The 18,822-nt window shown below is 41.8% G+C and overlaps 2 protein-coding genes across 5 annotated transcripts; one reads left to right on the plus strand and one right to left on the minus strand.

Moving 5' to 3' along the window:
- Positions 1-1,943: 1,943 nt before the first annotated feature.
- naa50 (N-alpha-acetyltransferase 50, NatE catalytic subunit) lies at positions 1,944-9,435 on the minus strand. 4 transcript variants are annotated; one of them, XM_035431980.1, is made up of 6 exons: positions 9,144-9,435; positions 8,291-8,449; positions 4,708-4,841; positions 3,915-4,034; positions 3,653-3,719; positions 1,944-3,523 (listed from the first exon to the last, which is right to left on the minus strand). In XM_035431980.1, exons 2-6 carry the CDS (start codon positions 8,296-8,298, stop codon positions 3,346-3,348), a joined length of 507 nt encoding a protein of 168 aa, XP_035287871.1. In that variant the 5' UTR covers positions 8,299-8,449; positions 9,144-9,435; the 3' UTR covers positions 1,944-3,345. The 4 variants fall into 4 exon arrangements, with proteins under 4 accessions (XP_035287871.1, XP_035287869.1, XP_035287872.1 ...); XM_035431978.1 differs by having other exon boundaries at positions 4,708-4,844; positions 9,144-9,433; XM_035431981.1 differs by having other exon boundaries at positions 8,291-8,359; positions 9,144-9,432.
- A 12-nt stretch (positions 9,436-9,447) lies between these two features.
- Positions 9,448-18,423, plus strand: LOC118235026 (V-type proton ATPase catalytic subunit A). The gene is made up of 15 exons (XM_035431975.1): positions 9,448-9,592; positions 10,593-10,683; positions 11,059-11,187; positions 11,424-11,638; positions 11,756-11,893; positions 12,505-12,656; positions 14,012-14,174; positions 14,573-14,681; positions 15,099-15,221; positions 15,815-15,929; positions 16,516-16,579; positions 16,673-16,876; positions 16,998-17,092; positions 17,362-17,533; positions 17,774-18,423. The coding sequence occupies exons 2-15, from the start codon at positions 10,599-10,601 to the stop codon at positions 17,864-17,866; spliced, it is 1,857 nt and encodes a 618-aa protein (XP_035287866.1). The 5' UTR covers positions 9,448-9,592; positions 10,593-10,598; the 3' UTR covers positions 17,867-18,423.
- Positions 18,424-18,822: the final 399 nt, after the last annotated feature.

Raw genomic sequence — 18,822 nt, forward strand, 5'->3', positions numbered from 1 at the left:
AGGTAATAGTCCCAACCGGAAATTATATTTAATGTAATTCTTTGGAAGAACGACTGGGTAGTATACATACATACTGTACAACCTCTGGAGACATAACATCTCTGAATAAGCTGCTTTGGAGTACAAGGAGAAGAGATGTTTAGTCAATTCTCATTTAACAGGCAACCAATCAAGGGTTCCGAGCTCTGGACTTATGTTCACATTTCTTAGCTCTTGTGAGGACCTTAGCAGCTACATTCTGTACCTGTTGGAGACTTTAGTGTCAAATTAGTTCAGCTGGTTAGTGAAAAAGGTCATTCTTGTGATATTAATCTGTACCTGAAAGGAGAAATCTGAGTCACACCAAGATTTTTAACCACATTGGCTGTGACATTGAAATGCTAACATATACCCTCAGTGCCCATTTTATTTCATGTACCAATCTAGTAGTACTGGTTAGAACACAATCTTGCATTCAGAACAGCCTGATTTCTCCACAGTATGCATTAAATAAGGTCCTGGAAACATCCCTTAGGGATTTTGGTCCATGGTGACTCGATAGAATCACACGGTTCCTGTGATTTCAGCAAACACATTCATGCTGTGAACCTCCTGTTCCACCTCATCCCAAAGGTGCTCTATTGTATTGAGATCTGGGGACTGTACAGGCCATTGGGAGTGATCTCAAGTCACTTATGTTTGTGGAATCAGCTTGAGACAATGCGTGCTTAGTGCCATGGTGCATTATCCTGCTGGAAGTATCCATTTGAAAAAGGGTACACTGTGGCCATAAAGGGATGCATCAGTAATGCTTGGGTATGCTGTGGCATTTAAATGATGCTTATTTGGTATTAAGGGGTATAATGTGTACAAAGAATTCCCCGCACCATTAAATCACCACCACCAACCAACCTACAATGTTGACACAAGGCAGGATGGATCCATCGATTCATGCCATTTATGCCAAATTCTGGTCCTACCATCTACATAATTTCTGCAGCAGAAATCGAGAATCTTCAGACCAGACAGCGATTCCTCTCACCCCTCTCTCATTAACAAGGTGTTTTTGCCCACGGAAGACCTGCCATTCACTGGATATTTTTATTTACTGCAACATTCTCTGTAGAGACTATGGTGTGAAAATCTCAGGGCAGCTGTTTCTGAGATGCTGGAACCACCACACCTGGCAACAGCAATCATACCACGGTCAAAATCGCTTAGATCATGTGTCTTGCCCATTTCTAATGTTTGTTCGCACAATACTAAACCGCTTGACCATGTTTACATGTTTATATAGTCGCAGCCACATGATTTACGGTTTGGAGAAGCGGGCTATTTGTGTGAACAAGCAGGTGTATCTACTTGTAATGTTACCAAGGGGACGCATATATACTGAGAAAAGACAAGGGACGCAGTACATTTTGTGGCACTCCGTAGCTTACCCTTGAACACTGATGACTCAATATTTGATGAGAAAGACAGGGTTCAAATTCACAAGCGCTTGCCCAACAGGCCAACTGAATGGAGGTTGGGAATCCCCGTTTTACACAATCCCCATTTATAAGGCTAAATATTTCCAGAAGCAATGTGGATTACATACCTCCCAGAGCCTTTGCCAGCATCTGTAACTGCTCTCTTGCTGTCACAGCAGCTTGCACAAATGCACATTTATTATTTTTATTTAGTAAATATACATTGTATTATAAAATCACTTCTATTGCTTTATTACCCACTATTTTAAAACATTTTTACTCACCATTAAAAGACAAAAATGCATGCTAGTATAGCTCATTTGATGTTGGTAATGTAACAAAGCTGTCATCTGGAGCAGGATTCCCATTACTGTCGTCTAAATTACCAAAGTGGCAATCTAGTCCTGTTCAAATCACAGTCACTTTACAACAACAGCATATAAACGATAAACCAAAAAAAAAAAAAAACATTTTCACTCAGAAAACACCAGCTCAAATGCAAATAGAGTCTTTATTTAAAGTTAAAAGGTCAAAACAGAGCTCCAGAACAGATAAAAGTCCTCCAAGCAAGCAAAAACATGATTTTATTACAATGGGGCAAGCGGTACGTCCTGGCACAGAGGGCCAGAGTTTCTGATGTGGTATACTTGAAGTGTATGACCTTCGACCTCCAAATCCAGCATGCACAGCATAGACCCTCCCTTTCTCAAACTTAACTGCCCTGTCCTTTCTGCCAAACAAAACAAACCCAGTATGAGTGTCAGTCTCAAAATGGCTTCCAAAAAAAGATGGTACATTTCTACACAATTAATAAACAGGGTCACTCAAAAATTGTAAGCTGTGACCCAAACTGTACATTTGTTTTAACCTTTAAAGTTGTTTACAGTTCTGTTTCGGTAGGGGGAAAAATTGACATTTAACCATTGTCACCGTTTAAAAAAATAATTTAAAACCATTTACTTTGCTTTCACTAGTTCCCTGCTCCACACCCTTTGTTCATAGTTGTCCATTCTCTCTGCCCTGCCATAGGCTATCACTCTTCTTCCACTGTGTTCCAAAATCTACCACTTGCTTTAATAACTGCAGCATTTGGACAAACCCCAAGAAGACCAAAAATTAACCTCAACATGAAAACATTATGTGTGGCGTATTGATACAAGGAAGCCATCAAACTCAATTTCACACCACATCCATTGCAGTCCATTTTTATTGCCTCCTCCCACACAAAGCTTTTAAGCACCCAGCCCTAAAGGACACTGAACCAGTCCCGGAACTGACCAGTGATGCTGAAATCACCAACAAATCTTAACATCCAGCATTACTCCCACATACTCACTTTATGCTAATATAAAGAAGAACAAGAAGAAGAAAAGTCTCCAAAATTCAGTGCAATTCTCTTCCTATTGGCCGTCTGCCACCCAGCTCCTTGGCTGTGAGGGACGGAGCTCTGAATGTTGCCATGGCAATTCAGAGCATAATACTAAGGTTAACAGAAATGATTTATTATTATTATTATTATTATTATTATTATTATTATTATTATTATTAATAATTGAAGATACCCTCTAACCTTAATGACCGTTTTTAATCCTTTCACAGAGAACCAGGCCTTTCAGCATGCTGTGACCTGCCTCCCGTAGCAAGCCACACATTTCTTTATTTTCACATCTCTAAATGAATAAAGGAAATAATTAAAGAAACCGTAACAGGAAAACAAGTTTTTTTTTTTCTCAACAAAAATGCAGCATTATTATTTTATTTTCGCACGTCCCTTAAAGGAGGTAAACTCGTCAATACCATCAGGATTAAACCTCTGGTGTCCGTCATAGCTCCATTTGGGGCGGGGCGGGGCGTGACAGTGCCGTGTCTGGAGGTCAGGGCCTGGCTTTGTCCCCTAGTTGGCCTTTTGCAGCTCTCCGCCGGGGGGCAAACATAGACTACGCAGGTTCTTCTGAAGCACGTGGGCGTCGGCCGGCTCTATTCTCTTGTAGTAGTTCTTTTTCGTCTCCATAATTTCAAAACCAAACTTCTGGTAGAAATCGATAGCGGACTCGTTGCTGATCTGCACGTGACTGTGGAGAGAGAGGGAGAACGAACATGGCATGAGGAGCAGAGGTGAACAGGCAGGCTGTTCCAATGCCTGCATCCTAAGAAAATCCTCTTATTGGCACAGACGCCACAAACACAAGCAGCCTGCTTACAGATAAATGTTGTCAAAGGTGCCATCTTTTTCACAGATGTTCAACACATGGTTCAGCATCTTTGTCCCTGTGTAAAAGCAAAATATAGACAGTATATCAGTCCAGGGAACTCCTGGGGTATTTACTCAATTAGTCAATCAGGAGGAACAGAGCTTAGAATGCTAGACTGCCCAAAAGGTTCCTCACTACTCATGTGAAATGCATGAAGATCCTTCCACTAAACGCAAATCCAGCATATCATGCCACACACACTCCAACCTACCAATACCAAGTCTACGGTAGGGAGCCAGGCAGCCAAGGGTCATGATGTAAAGCCGTTTCTGGTTCTGAGAGTGGTCCACTCGACAGCATACAGCTCCCACTGCAATGTCATTGAAGTATGCTGAAACACAGATGTCAGAAGCCAGATGATGCAGTAAATCTGTGTAAATGTTAGCTTTACTACTCCCAAAGAAGACAGCCACAGAGGGCTGGTGGCCATTGCCCTTTGTTCCCGTCACATTACATCAACAGTAACTCAAATTCTGTAAAATTAAAAAGACAATTGCATCTTCTCTGGCGTGCAATTTATTTTAAGACCATCTATTTCCATTGTAAATGCGTGGACCTGCGTGGACCAAAATACACCAATTCTGTGGAGTTTTCTTTTGATACCAGTGGTGATCAAAACACTCATTATATATTTTTTTTAAATATATCCATTCAGGCTTTCAAGCATCTCCTTTCCAGGGACCTGTCATCTCTGGCTTTCACTTTGTTGTATGCTCATTTGTCCAATTTTCATTTCCTTTTGTAATCATTGGGAAATCACTTGTTTCAGTTTCTACATCTCACAAAAAACACCCTGAATAGTTTGATAATTTGTCAAGATCAGTGGCTACCTCCCTATTTACTATTTCTGGAGAACTTTTAAGTCATAAAATATATTTATGAAAAACTTCTGGAAGATTCCTAGTAGAATTTGCCACACTCAAATCCTTGCTTAAGCCCAGAGCTTTTGTGAATACAGCCCCGGTGCAATCATGGGGGGTGTGGTTAAACACCTCTTTCCTCACCTAGTTTGGCCAGCTCTCCCACTTCCAGGACATCCTTGTAGAACTTGTGGTTGTAGCTGACCGGGAAGATCACCTGGTTCAGCCTCTGCAGCTGTTTTATGTTGTGAGGTGTGACGTCCCCCAGCTCGATCCGGCTACTGGAACAAAACCAGACTCTTTAATCGAAGGCGCACTTTACCTAACTTTCCACAAACACACCTCAAAAACAGAGAACAACCCATCCGTGCAAAATGTACGCACACATCACAGAATAAGACATCAGCCTTCTTTGTAGAAGTCTGAAATCACAATCTCTGTAGATCACACCCATGCCCTCCAATAGGACTGGTGTAAAAACTAGACACAAGAGCAAGACATCAAAGTGCATAACAGTTAAAAGTCCCCTGGCCAATAACCTGGGATCCCTGCTTGTTATAGCAGCTCATGCACTCAACTCGCTGCTTAGCATGCCACCCTCTTTTAACCCGGCATGAAGAAGGGTGCTGGGTATTTATAGGGCAACGGTGCCTCCACCAAGTACGCAACAGCTGGAAGACGGGTGCACATCTCGGCTGTCAGGGGGAACCCCGCCAACTTCAACAACATTCATCACATTACAATTCCAGACCAAATCTGTTCCACGAAATCCATCTAAACACGGGAAATCCACATTAAATCTAGCTTATATGACCTTCTAGAATCAGGGACAGGGTGTTATTCCACATGAAATCAGCCAACATACAGCAATGCTGTTTAAAAACTTTTTTTTATTTTTTTTATAACAGAGTTAGCAGCTGAGGTAAAAGTTAAAGCTTCACGTGTGTTATGCAACTACTGAAACAGGAAATGGACTTATCAAATGCCCTCCTTCTGTGTATCTGTGAGAGTTCTCACTTCAGGAACCCATAAATATTGTTGGTGAGATGTTCAAGCAAATGGTTTGTTTACAGAACATGCAGACCACTAGAAATTCTCAACAATTTTTTTATTATTTTTATTTGTTACACTTCCTTCACCTGCCTACACCAATGGGCCATCTCTCTAAATTTACACAAAATTAAGTATTGTCAGGATTCTGGAAAGGTGGATGGGGAAATAGCACAAATGAATTCAGGAAGTTAAACGAAGATTATAGTTGCACAATCCGTAATCAGCGACTCCACAGAGTTCAGAATCGTCTTGTTGATCTAGGGTTTTGGAGGTTTACTAAACTGCGGTTTTAAGGTCATGTTGTTATAAGCACATGAATTAAATATCTCGCTCCAGGATGTGTACTTAAATCTGTACATATTCTGTGTAATTACAGATTCCTTTACATTTTATTTTGCATGAAATTAAGTTCTACTTTATATGAAACAGGAAAATGGGGAATGACCAAGCCTTGGATTGGCTTGCCTCCCTGTACCTTCGCCACATGAACATGTGACCTGAGCAACACTTCACAGCCACAGCATTCCTTCAGCAAATGACCTTGATGTTTGTGGGATTTGCCCAATGTAAAGACATAAATGCCCTTCCCTTACCTCAAAGTCTCAGGTGACGCATAACCAGTGACTATTGAGCCTGCTGGTGGCAGTAGGGCCTCATACACACAATGCAACAATGATTTACATCCCAGAATGCACTAGTGTAAGATCAGCACTCCTAACCATAACAGGGTACGTCCAGATGGACAACACCTTTATAGTGTCTAGGACGGGGTGAGATTTGCCACTTTCAAGCTAAATCACAGTAATTTCACCAGCACAGATTAGGCCTTCCCGTTTACATTTTCCAGCGGTCATATTGCCCCACATTATGTGTAATCTTAATTTGTGGCGTCCTCTAAATACAGTGGGAAAGCGATGACTCTGCTTGCTTGCTTGGTAGTACACAGAAATACATTTTTAATCTGTGCACAGGCAAGGGGCAGTTGTTTTCTTTGCAGCTTTAAGCACAATGTTCAGTTTTCTGTTCGCCAACGGTAGCCACAAGTAGGTTTAAGGGTGAAAAAACTGCCATCTTATATTAAGCAGCCAGTTTGTAGTTTGGTCTCCCACACCCTAAAGCTGAATTGTTCATGGCTATCAAAATTCAGGTTTTATTTTGGTAGTCTCTTTTTGGATTTACGTTCTTTGGGATTAGGTGTGACCATCTTCAATCCTTTTAAATAGATCCATCTAAATATTGCTATTCATGCATAATCAGTGTGCATAAAAAACAGCATTTTCTTAGGAAACAGATAGGAACCAAAAATGGGCAAAGCTTTCTGTGAAATATTTATACTCACATGTTTAGTTTTCATAATGAAACTGAAAGTAAATTCTGGGGAAATTGTAAAGACCACTAGATTTTAGCACGAAAAGTCTGTGTAGAACAAACGTGTACATTTGCACTGTAAAAATATAGTTACACATAAATCATTCAGCTAAATCATAATATCTGTTCGGTACAGCTTAAACATTGCCGCTGCGGTCAAATTATCAGTAGAAACATACCAAATTACAAGACAATCTTATGCACGCCGTGACAATATGCGGTAACGTTAACTTTGGCTTTACACATCACCCGACTGTGATCACTTTAGAAAAATGTCTATTTCAGTACAGCTATCAGGTAACTTGCCCACACACTCACGACAATTTTTTTTTTCGTTTAAACAATCTGCTTGTCGGTATCTTGAGCGACTAATATTCCAACAATGCCACGTGTAGTTAGCTACGTTAGTAATCCAAATGAGCTAACTAACAATATAGAATATGGTTAAGCTTGATATTAGTTACTTGAGCCACAAGAAAAGGTCAACTTGAACTTCTGCTGCCAAGCCATATTTTATTCAATTTCATTCATGAAAGTTCACCACCGATGAAAATATAGAAATACAGAAGAACTCAAAGTAGCCATTTAGCTAGATGACGTTACAAAACACATTGAGTCTTAAAACGTAACTACGTTCGCTAGTTAAAACATTCAAAGGCCCGTATTCGATATGTTAACAATAACGTTAGTCTAAAATTAATCTGAAAAACAACCTGTAAATAACAAAAAACGAGATAACCAACATACAAACTAATTATGTTGAACTAACGCTGGCATTCACTGTTAACGTTAAAGCATTCACTGACTGATCCGAGCTGGCTAACGTTAACATGCTACCGTCAACTTAAACCATTCGACTATGGAAACGTGGTCGGAGGTGAAGGAAAACAGAATAGTGGTAGCTAGCTCCTAGCTTACATGCGAGCTTTAACTATACGAGCTCCGGCTGATTAATTATCTAACGTTGTACAGTTTCGCTAACTAGGCAACGCCATTTCTTTCAAGTGACACGTAGTTGCTTGCAGATGACATGAAAACACGCTGCTATGGGCAGCAAAAACATGCTAGCTAGTGCTGTCGTTAGCAAATTCTTTTCTCCAACAGAAAAGCACATAGCTAGTAGTTAGCTAGCTAGGTCGCTAGCACCAGTCTGATTTGCTAGACTAGGGGCTGCACTGGCATCACCTCCCCGCCCCCTCAAAGAAGTAGCTAGCTAATTAGCTAGCCAGTAGCTACAGTTTTAGGGAAAGGACTAAAACTTTATGTATACTCCTGTACAAATGTGAGTCTCGACGGCACTGCTTACCCTTTCATATTGAGTAGAAGCTGTTCCCCGGATGATGTGTGAGTGAAGTTCGGAGTAGTTTACGGCCCGCTGCGGGGGAATTCGGATTGAGTTAGCCAGGAGCAGACTGCCTCCCCCTGTACACTCCACATGGACCAACCACTGCACTCCGTCACGGATCTGAAAGAGACGTCAACTCTGACCCCACCTCACGCTTCGACTACAAATATTTTTACGCTTTTTCTCAGGGGAAAAATGTCTACACACCGGCGAAACATTTTTACTTTGTTATTGCATGGCTTTCTACACAGTTAGCTAAATTAAATTAATTTGTCCTGCTCTGGGTTTTGAGCAAAGAAAAAAAACGTGAACTTTGGCTTACATGGGGTAGTTTATCCAACACGAAGCGTGTTTCTTTAATTTTAATGACTGGCATAAAATAGTACACGGGGATGTTTATTATTTACATATTACTTGCAAAATTAATTTTATTTTACGCTTCTATATAATTTGACTAGAATTGTTAGTCACGTGACCTCGAACCATCGAAATCATCACACCACAAAATACTTTCATTTGACGAAGAACAAGTGAAGTTAACCCATTTTGCTGACTGACGATTAGTAGTTTCCTAGATAAATGTAACATTTGTAACTTCGAATAATCATTTTCATTTACAGCATTACAAAACTATGTGAAATGCTGATTAACAGTGTATACCATATACTGCGCATGTGCTATGAACCTGGCTCTGGAGGGGGGGGAAACACTTGTCCCCAAGAACAGTTTTCGTTTTGTATTTTGTTTCATCTACTTTTTATTAAACCATACTATAGAGTGAAAGATAACCGTCGATTAATCGTTTTGTCTTTACCTTGAATTAACGAACACTCTTGAAGCAGACTGCCAATGTTATGACTTTACAGTTCCCTCCAATATGGCGGTTATATGACGAAGGTCTTGGAAAAACCAAGCAGGTTACTTAATGTATGATTGTAAAATCGCGAACCAAAGAGGGACTTGATTCAGTCAGTAGTCCTAACCGTCATTTAAGAAAAATGCGACTGCTTCTGGTCCACAGTTTGACACCACGTCAAATCCATTTAATAAAAGCTATGCCATTATTATTTTGAAATCAGTCGACATATTGGCTCTTCCAACCCAAAACCTCCTTACGCTTGGAACTAAAATGGTGTCATCTTTCACCCAAACAACTTCCTGCTGCGCATGAGCAAGATCAGCTGACTATTTTGCTCTAGGATTGCAGTCTCTGCGTTAGCTTGCTGAGGAAGTTGAAGGAATTCTCCGTCATTCATTGAAAAGGTAATTCGTCGTTTATTTATTACAGTAAACCTTTCAGCACGACAATGAGTGCATTTGTGAATTTATAACATGATCTAATTTGGCGTCGAATGGCTTCACAGAAATGACTAGTTCACTATCGTCGATATCGCTTGTCAATTACTGTATCAGACTATACACCGATGTATATCACTGGTACTGTTTTTCTTTTAACGTTACGTTAGTTAACACTGAAGCGCGCTGTTGGCACACACAATTATGTCACGAACAGCTTTGCGTTCCAGCTGAAGATTAATCAGCGGGCGCCCTTTGAATTGTCTTACTAGCTAGATTGCAGCTATCGTGAGCTATCGTTCGTTTTATATTTTGGTTGAGTCATTGTGTTAGTAATGCTAGAAACGCAATAATTGTCTACGACCGCAGTTCTGAATGTTTTATTTGTAACCGAAGCTTTAAACTGGATGGTGGACGAGTACACAATTAATATTGGATGTGGTTATTATTACGCCTCGTCCGGATGAATCGAAAGTCACGTCGGGCTACGTTTTGCGTTGTGGGTGATGTAAATACTTTCTTGATGTGTGTTCTTTGTAAATAAATAGCTAACAGTCTCAAAACACGAAGTTGTAATCAAATTGGTTCGATTTATAGATACGCAGAGATTATGAATTAAATTGAATTAACTGTTCAGGGACGCTGGAACCTGGGACTGTCATGCTGCTGATGCACCTCAGTTCGACACGTGACGTCAGCCCGCAAGGATACTGCATGCGTTTTTCAGAGGGGCTGCGTTTTTCAGCTAATTCACATTTAGAGTGGGAATACAGCAGTGTCCCCTTGAAATGACATTTCTACTGTGTTCTTTTTATGAGCACATGATGATAGAGCTGCGGAAAGACCAGATCCTGTGTGTATGTGTGTGTGTTTTGTGCATGTAAGTGAGTGTGTGAAACATTAGGAGATGCAGAGATCAGTGATATGACCTCTCTGTGAGATGACCTTCTCTTTGTGTGTACTGCAGACATACATGATGGATCCATCTAAGCTACCACTAATTCGTGATGAGGAACGGGAGAGCCTGTTTGGATATGTGCACGGCGTTTCCGGACCTGGTCAGTGGCTGAGACACATGCTAGCAAGCAGAACGTTAGAAACACTCATTGAGATATATCAGGAGTTTTGACACCAAAATTCCAACATAATGAATCACAGTATAAAAGGAACTGAATTTTGAAAAAGCAGAACTATTCAGCCACTGTCTGTTGCTCTTTCATTTGCACATTAAGGGAAGTAAGTATTCATATATTTTTCCAGCCAGAGAACAGCTGACTGTGTTAGCAGGGTGTTGCCAGTTTATTTAGCTATGTGCTCACATGACCAAAGAGGAGGAGTCATTCCAGACCATTCCCTTTCACATTGCTATGTGGAATTCCCTAACCTGATTCAGTCCCTGTGTCCCAATCTTCCATGTTCATCTGCATTCCCAGTGGTGACAGCGTCCAGCATGGCAGGGTCTGCTATGTATGAACTGGTTCGTGTGGGGCACAGTGAGCTGGTAGGAGAAATCATCCGTCTGGAGGGGGACATGGCCACCATCCAAGTATACGAGGAGACCTGTATCCTTCTGCTTGTAATTCTGCATATGCCAGTACATCCTTAAACACCTACCTACCAGCCTTTGCAGCTACATACGTAATGTCTAATCTGCCTGTGCATCTACTGCCAGACTTCATATCAACGTACCTGTAACAGCCTGACACTACTTGGCTTAAGCCCAGTCTTTGTCCCCCAATCACACAAAGTAAGGTTCTTCCATCTTGTGCATGTCGGTGTTTTCCTGAGCGCCTTGCAGCGGGGGTGTCAGTGGGGGACCCTGTCCTGCGTACAGGAAAGCCCCTCTCTGTAGAGCTCGGACCTGGGATCATGGGATCCATCTTTGACGGTATTCAGCGCCCGCTGAAGGACATCAACGACCTCACAAATAGCATCTACATCCCCCGAGGTGTCAACATTGGGGCCCTCAACCGGGACCTTAAGTGGGATTTTGCCCCCTGCAAGAACCTGCGGGTGAAGAGCATTCAAAAGTTTACTCAGCCCAGTATTAATGAGTGATATAATGCATGATATTAGGTTCAGATACATTGACCATTTTGTGCTTCCCCACCCCCCCATTTTCTGTTCTAGGTGGGCAGTCACATTACTGGGGGAGATATCTATGGTATGGTTAATGAGAATTCTCTCATTAAACACAAGCTCATGCTGCCGCCACGAAACAGGGGAACCGTGACCTATGTGGCTCCACCGGGGAACTATGACATTTCGGTGAGCACCCCTCATTGGTGAAGATTGTGCGGTTTTATTGTAAGAAGTGGCATTGTAGTGGAGTGAAAATGCATAACATACAGAACAGTCTTTTCAGTTCTTGTCCATGAAAGTTCCTTTTAGATATGGTCATTTCCAGAAATTAAATTATTTCCAGGATTATGAGTAGCTGGAATCTTCAGAGTTAAGTCTGGAAAGAATTGCCAGCCGGGTTTACTTAAAGGCATAGTTCACTTTCTGGGTTTTTGAAAAAATATTATTTCAGTTTAGTTAGTTTATATTTTCAGTTGGCCCAGACTGAAAACACAAGGGTGCTGTACAGGTTGCTTTGGAGTTACTTGGAGTGTATTTTCCTGCTTTATATTAATGCCCAATACCTGCATTGTATGGACCTATGTGTCTGAAATAAAGTTAATTGTAAAGCTGGCTGGTTGTCAGGAACCTCTGTAAATCTAAAACATTCATTATACAGATATATGGGCCAATCAAAAACATACACTAGAATTAGAATAATATTAAAAACTCCAAAAAGTGAAATATGCCTTTAAGATGGGGCCTTGTTTCTTGTGTGGTTGTTTATCGTGTGTGTGTATGCCACACGTGGCTGTTAGGACGTGGTGCTGGAGCTGGAATTTGAGGGTGTGAAGGAGAAATTCACCATGGTCCAAGTGTGGCCTGTACGACAAGTGAGGCCAGTCACTGAGAAGCTGCCAGCCAATCACCCCCTGTTGACTGGTCAGAGAGTGCTGGATGCACTCTTTCCGTGAGTGTTGATTTATCTCGCTTTTTTTCTTTCCCCTGCACCTTCCAGTCTCTTCTCATTCTGTTGCTATCCCCTCTCCCTCCTTCTATCTAAAATTCCACAGTAGCTTTTTGGGGAGAAGGAAGAATGTTTGGGGATTTGGGTAGAAATCTCAAATAGAAACATACACGCTATTGTGACATCACATCTCCACACAGACTAGTGACATCACTTTTCCTTTTTGTGAATAGTTTTGCTGAGACATGCCGTTTGTCTTTCATTTTGACACTAAGAACCTATTTTAGCAGGTTTTCCTTGTTTCCTGGTTTTCCAAATAATTGTTTTATTTTATGTTCCATTGTGCTTTATTTGATCCAGGTTCCTAGTTTTCACTGATTTTTCATATCTTCAGAGTCCAAATGTCCATTCTTTTGTCCTTGCCACCTCTTAACATTCCTTCTTTGGCCTTGAAACTGTCAAACCTTTGTGGCCTTTGTGACTCCCAGCCATGTGACCACTGGGTGGTGTATTTCAGTTGTTTGTTGGGTAATAAACATTCAAGTGGGGAAATGCCAAAGCCATGCCTAATCATATAATGTTTTGGAAATTGCTGTTGTGATTTTGTTATCATCTATATGGCATTAATGCACTTGTGTGTCTGCTTCTCCTCCCAAAGGAAGACTTGGATAAAAAGCATTTAGCAATGTGTACCTAGAAATAGAATTCATACTCAACTACCTGATTTCTTCTGGAATGTCATAATTCTGGTCTTGCACATATTTATATGAGACAGTACTAATACTGCTCAAATATACCGAGGTTTTGCTTCATCCCAACTGTGTGGGGACAGAAGGACCAGGGCATCTGAATATAGCAAAAATAAAATGTACACTGCAGCATGCAGGCCTGCAGATATTCTAACTCTGGCCTTCTCATTGATATGCAGCATTTACCCTTCTTTCTATCATTCTTCTAACTTGTGGCACATCCGACATTAAGATGTTTGTACTCTGTATTCCCTTGTCCCCAAGCACAAGCAGTATGGCAGTCGCTAACCATAGAGTGCTCATAGCATGTGTCAGCCTTAACTGATTTTCCGAATTCTATAAAGATTGGGTGGGATTCAATCAACATTTGTCTTTAACTTTGACAAACAATTCAAAGTTCAGCAGTCACTAAAACAAACTCACCAAACTGCGTTTGTGAAGAAAATGGTAATGCTGGCTTTACGGGTCAGTCAGCGTTAAGGAGAAATGTTGACTGAATATAGGACACTGTTTCCTGACAGCAGCTAAGATGGGGTCCCCGTGTTTGTGTTTGCAGGAATGCATATAAAATGCACGTGCGGCTATAAAATATATGGTTTGTCTTCCCAGGTGTGTCCAGGGTGGGACCACCGCCATCCCGGGGGCCTTCGGATGTGGTAAGACTGTGATCTCGCAGTCCCTCTCCAAATACTCCAACAGTGATGTCATCATCTATGTTGGCTGTGGAGAGCGTGGAAACGAGATGTCTGAAGTCCTGCGAGATTTCCCTGAGGTCAGTAATACTCCTGTGCTGTATTAGCTTTGTCCCAGAGTTAGCAGTGACAGGACCCAGATTACAATTATTTACAGGACCTGTGTTGAAATCGTAATATATTTATTCAAAGCACTGGATGTTTATTTTTATGTTGCATTTAAAAGAAATCAAGATAGACATGGCAAGAGTATCACTTTGAATTAGCATCATGTTTCACATGACAAATGTGACAGTTGCGTCTATTCTATTTGTCTGTGGTAATTAACAGAATATATATTTTGGGTTAATGTGATTGATAGCTAGTATGGATATTATGAATTGGGCTGATCAATAGTGTGGGTATTAGGGGTCAGGCTGACTGACAGTGTGGACATTATGGGTCAGTTCATCACATTGGCACTGTTATCACCCCTCAGCTGACAATGGAGGTGGACGGCAAGGTTGAGAGCATCATGAAGAGAACAGCCCTGGTAGCCAACACCTCAAACATGCCTGTGGCTGCCCGAGAGGCCTCCATCTACACAGGTGTAGTACACAACCAGTTGCAGGCCAGTATACATACTGATCACAGGCAAGTGTGCATTTAGATGAAGATAATCCCAGGTCAGTATAAAATCATATGAAACTGGTCTCAGGCTGATGTACTCGCATTAAGCCAATCACAGGGTAGTATCCATTTACTTCTCATCAATCGCATCTTATTATAACTATGTATGTAAGTATACAAGCAGCTAATAGCTAATCAAATAATACACTGCAGGTGCAAGCAGCCTGTCACTGTTGCATATGCAGTGCTTTTATGGACTTATTTGCTTAACATTTGCCCTTATCATTGACAGTACTGGTAGTTTTTTTTAGTAATGGGTGTACTGTTTGCTTAGTTGTCCCAAAATTCCATACGTGACATGCTGTACATTAACGTGTGTGTGTGTGTTGCTGCAGGGATCACCCTGTCCGAGTACTTCAGGGACATGGGCTACAATGTTAGCATGATGGCGGACTCGACCTCGCGATGGGCGGAGGCGCTCAGGGAGATTTCCGGAAGATTAGCGGAGATGCCAGCTGGTGAATATACTCAACGATTACAGTGATTGGCTGTGCCTCAATAGGCCAATCTCTGATCTGCAGCCCACATTGTCACTTGCAGCAGGGACTCCCTGCTTTAAAATGTTGAATTGGCATTGCGTGTATGTGGGAAGCAATGGACATTTAAAAAAAACCTTCAGACAGTGTTGGTTAATTATTTGTGTTATTTGTAGATATAGATCATTTATTTAGATATCCACTCTTAAGTGGAGGGAGTTATGTAATTCCCTTTATCAAAATCAAAAATATTCAGAGCGGTGCAGATAATTACATTTGAATGAATGGCAAATAACAATGCCGTAATTTAGCCTTGGCAGAAAGTCTGTATTGCACTGTCCAGATCCCAAACAGAGAAAAACATGAGTGGAACCTTTGAGTGCTTGTCCAGTTTTCTTAAGCTGAAAAACATATATTATAGCTCCAATTGAGTGGACATGGGACAAACGATACAGAGCTATAACCATTTGTACTCCGCGTGCTGTGCAACAGTTTAGACCATTCTGGTCTCCATCAGGAACTTCTTTGTGGTGGTAGAGGTTATCTATTGTTTTTGTGTTTGTTTTTGTACATAGATAGCGGGTATCCTGCTTACCTGGGCGCCCGCCTGGCCTCTTTCTACGAGCGTGCTGGGCGAGTCAAGTGCCTGGGCAACCCAGAGAGAGAGGGCAGCGTCAGCATTGTGGGGGCGTGAGTACACTACTCCACCAACTGGTGGCGCCCTCTTCTCTTCTTCACCTTTTGAGCTTGAGGAAATGTTTTGAGCATCAAGCTGAGAGATCAGATCGCTGCCCTTCCCCAAAGTGCAAATTTTCCATTTTGATGGTTCGGTGAAGAGTTCCAGCTAAGCTCCAAGTCATCAAGATGCCATTGTCTTATTTTAAATAAAGCAAGGTAGCACTCCTTGCTAACATTTTAAGATATTGCTTAGACGTATGAAGAGGTGGGAAGACAAATGAGCAATATCTATCTATGTAGGACATGAAAAGGAAATGCATAAATAATCAACGAATGTCACTTAGAGGTGCACACTTTTTTCTAGGTAGAGGTACGCTTAACAAATGTGATGTTTACTCTTCTGATGGGACTGAATTCATAGAAAACATTTAGATTTTTAAATTACATTTAATTTGTCAGCAATATGTTTTCTGTGTGTTTGCACTGATCACTGCACCTTTCAAATCACCCAGTACAAGGAAATAAGGCAGGAGCTGGCTGTCTTTTATAGTAGTCTAATAAAACCTGGGTATCTTATCATCTGTCTTTGTTTCCTCAGTGTATCGCCCCCTGGTGGTGACTTCTCAGACCCTGTGACATCAGCCACTCTTGGAATTGTGCAGGTATTACCCAGATATTTCTCCAGAGTTGTTTGTAATAAACAGTCAAAGCAGTTGAGCAGATAGTTGACCTCTGTCAATTCCCCTCTCTCTAAGGTATTTTGGGGTTTAGATAAGAAGCTGGCTCAGCGTAAGCACTTTCCCTCGGTGAACTGGCTGATCAGCTACAGCAAGTACACGCGCGCGTTGGACGAGTACTACGACAAGCACTTCCCCGAATTTGTGCCGCTGCGCACCAAAGCCAAGGAGATCCTACAGGAGGAGGAGGACCTGGCTGAGATTGTGCAGCTCGTTGGCAAGGCAAGGCTGGAACTGGCATAGCTGAGTAAAGCTGGATCAATTTGTGTGATGAGTAATCTTTATGCCATTTTTCTAGCTAGCATATCTCACGCCCTCTCGTTCTCTGTTGATTTGGCTAAAGGCATCACTTGCCGAGACAGACAAAATCACCTTGGAAGTTGCCAAGCTGATCAAGGATGACTTCCTGCAGCAGAATGGTTACACTCCCTATGACAGGTGAGCACACCTGCTGAACCTCCCACAACAGTGAACCGCCAACACTAAGCATATTTACACCTCGACACGCACAACTCTTCCAATAGGCAAACACTATTCAGCGGAGAAATCTCTTTATATTTATGTCCACTGGATATTCAGTGCATTCACAGACCTTCTCCAACTGTTACACACCTTACTGGCAGTGAAGGGCCTACAGTACGGCTGCCTAGTCTGAGGAACTGAACAGTCTTAGACCTTTACCCAATCGACACTCACTCCTTCTCCAGGTTCTGTCCTTTCTACAAGACGGTGGGCATCCTGTCCAACATGATCTCCTTCTACGACATGGCGCGGCACGCGGTGGAGACCACCGCGCAGAGCGACAACAAGATCACCTGGGCCATGATCCGCGAGCACATGGGCGAGATCCTCTACAAAATCAGCTCCATGAAGTTCAAGGTATAGCAGAGCACTTTAACAACCTGTGCGATGGTATAGTGACTGCTGGCTTTCCCTGTGCGCTCATGCTGTGCCTCGACCTGCAATAGGCTGTGACTGTGTTCTGTGATTGACTGCGCTTTGACCTCGCTCGTGCCATGCTGTGCTGTGCCTCGCACCGTAGAATGTCTGTGCTGCGATTCATATTACTTCAGTGTTGCTGTATTGTGCAGAACTCTCACAGCTTTTGTCATTTTTCAGGACCCTGTGAAGGAGGGTGAGGCCAAGATTAAAGCAGACTACGCCCAGCTCCTGGAGGACATGCAGAACGCTTTCCGCAGCCTGGAGGACTAAGCTCTGACCTTTGACCTCTGGCCCTACTGTAGTATAGTGCAGTGTTGCAGCCCCCCCTCACCACTCCAACTTTTCATGTGTCTTTCCATGTTCTGCAATATTACAGAACTACAGAACCACATTCCTACTCTGTTTTTTGTTGTGATGTGTATGGTGATTATTGAGGTACTTGTATGACCCTGACTCTTTTCCTTCCTGTATGTTTTGCTGAGTCTTTGGGGGGACTTGTGACTGCTCAATCTCCCAATGAGGGGGTTAAGGGAAAGACTAGTGCACAAAGGAAAAAGCCCCCTACACTGATCCTTCCAGAGCCCATGCTGTAGAGGCCAGGAATTTGGTTTTCAACCTTCTTTAAAAAAACCTGGAACAGCAGTTAGAATCATGGGACACAGAGCCATTCTCTATTTATTCCAGACAGACGAGAGGCATAGCTGTATTTTGAATGTGTTCTGCTGTATTTTGAATTTGTTCTGCTTAATTATCATGTATGTCCTCTGTTTCGTACCAACTTGTGACGTGTTTGAAAACCAGACAATAAAACCAAGAGGTCACTCTTGCACAGGCGTACGCACATATTTTGTGGAAGCAAAGTCCTCCTGAGTTTATGCAGGTGAGGAAATAAGCAAAACTACATCACTTTACTGATGTAAACGGCATGTAACATTACAGAATATCATCAGGTGTGTACACGCATCAATTCATGAATCATCCAGAATTACACAACATACTGCAATGTATCATTGATTACAATTTCAAAAATTTGCGTGCCCCAGTTTGAGACTACATGTTGATTTACCAGTTTCGGCCTCTTTTTCTGTCGTCTTCTATTGTGTATTTTAATTAACAGCATTTTAATCCATAGCAAGATCATTTATCCCCATGTGCTTGTTTAATTGATTATTGAAATTATACATGAGTATATCAAATTTTCAGGACTATCACAGTAAAATATACCA

The sequence above is a fragment of the Anguilla anguilla genome, chromosome 9 (assembly GCF_013347855.1).
Source record: "Anguilla anguilla isolate fAngAng1 chromosome 9, fAngAng1.pri, whole genome shotgun sequence".
Taxonomy (NCBI): domain Eukaryota; kingdom Metazoa; phylum Chordata; class Actinopteri; order Anguilliformes; family Anguillidae; genus Anguilla; species Anguilla anguilla.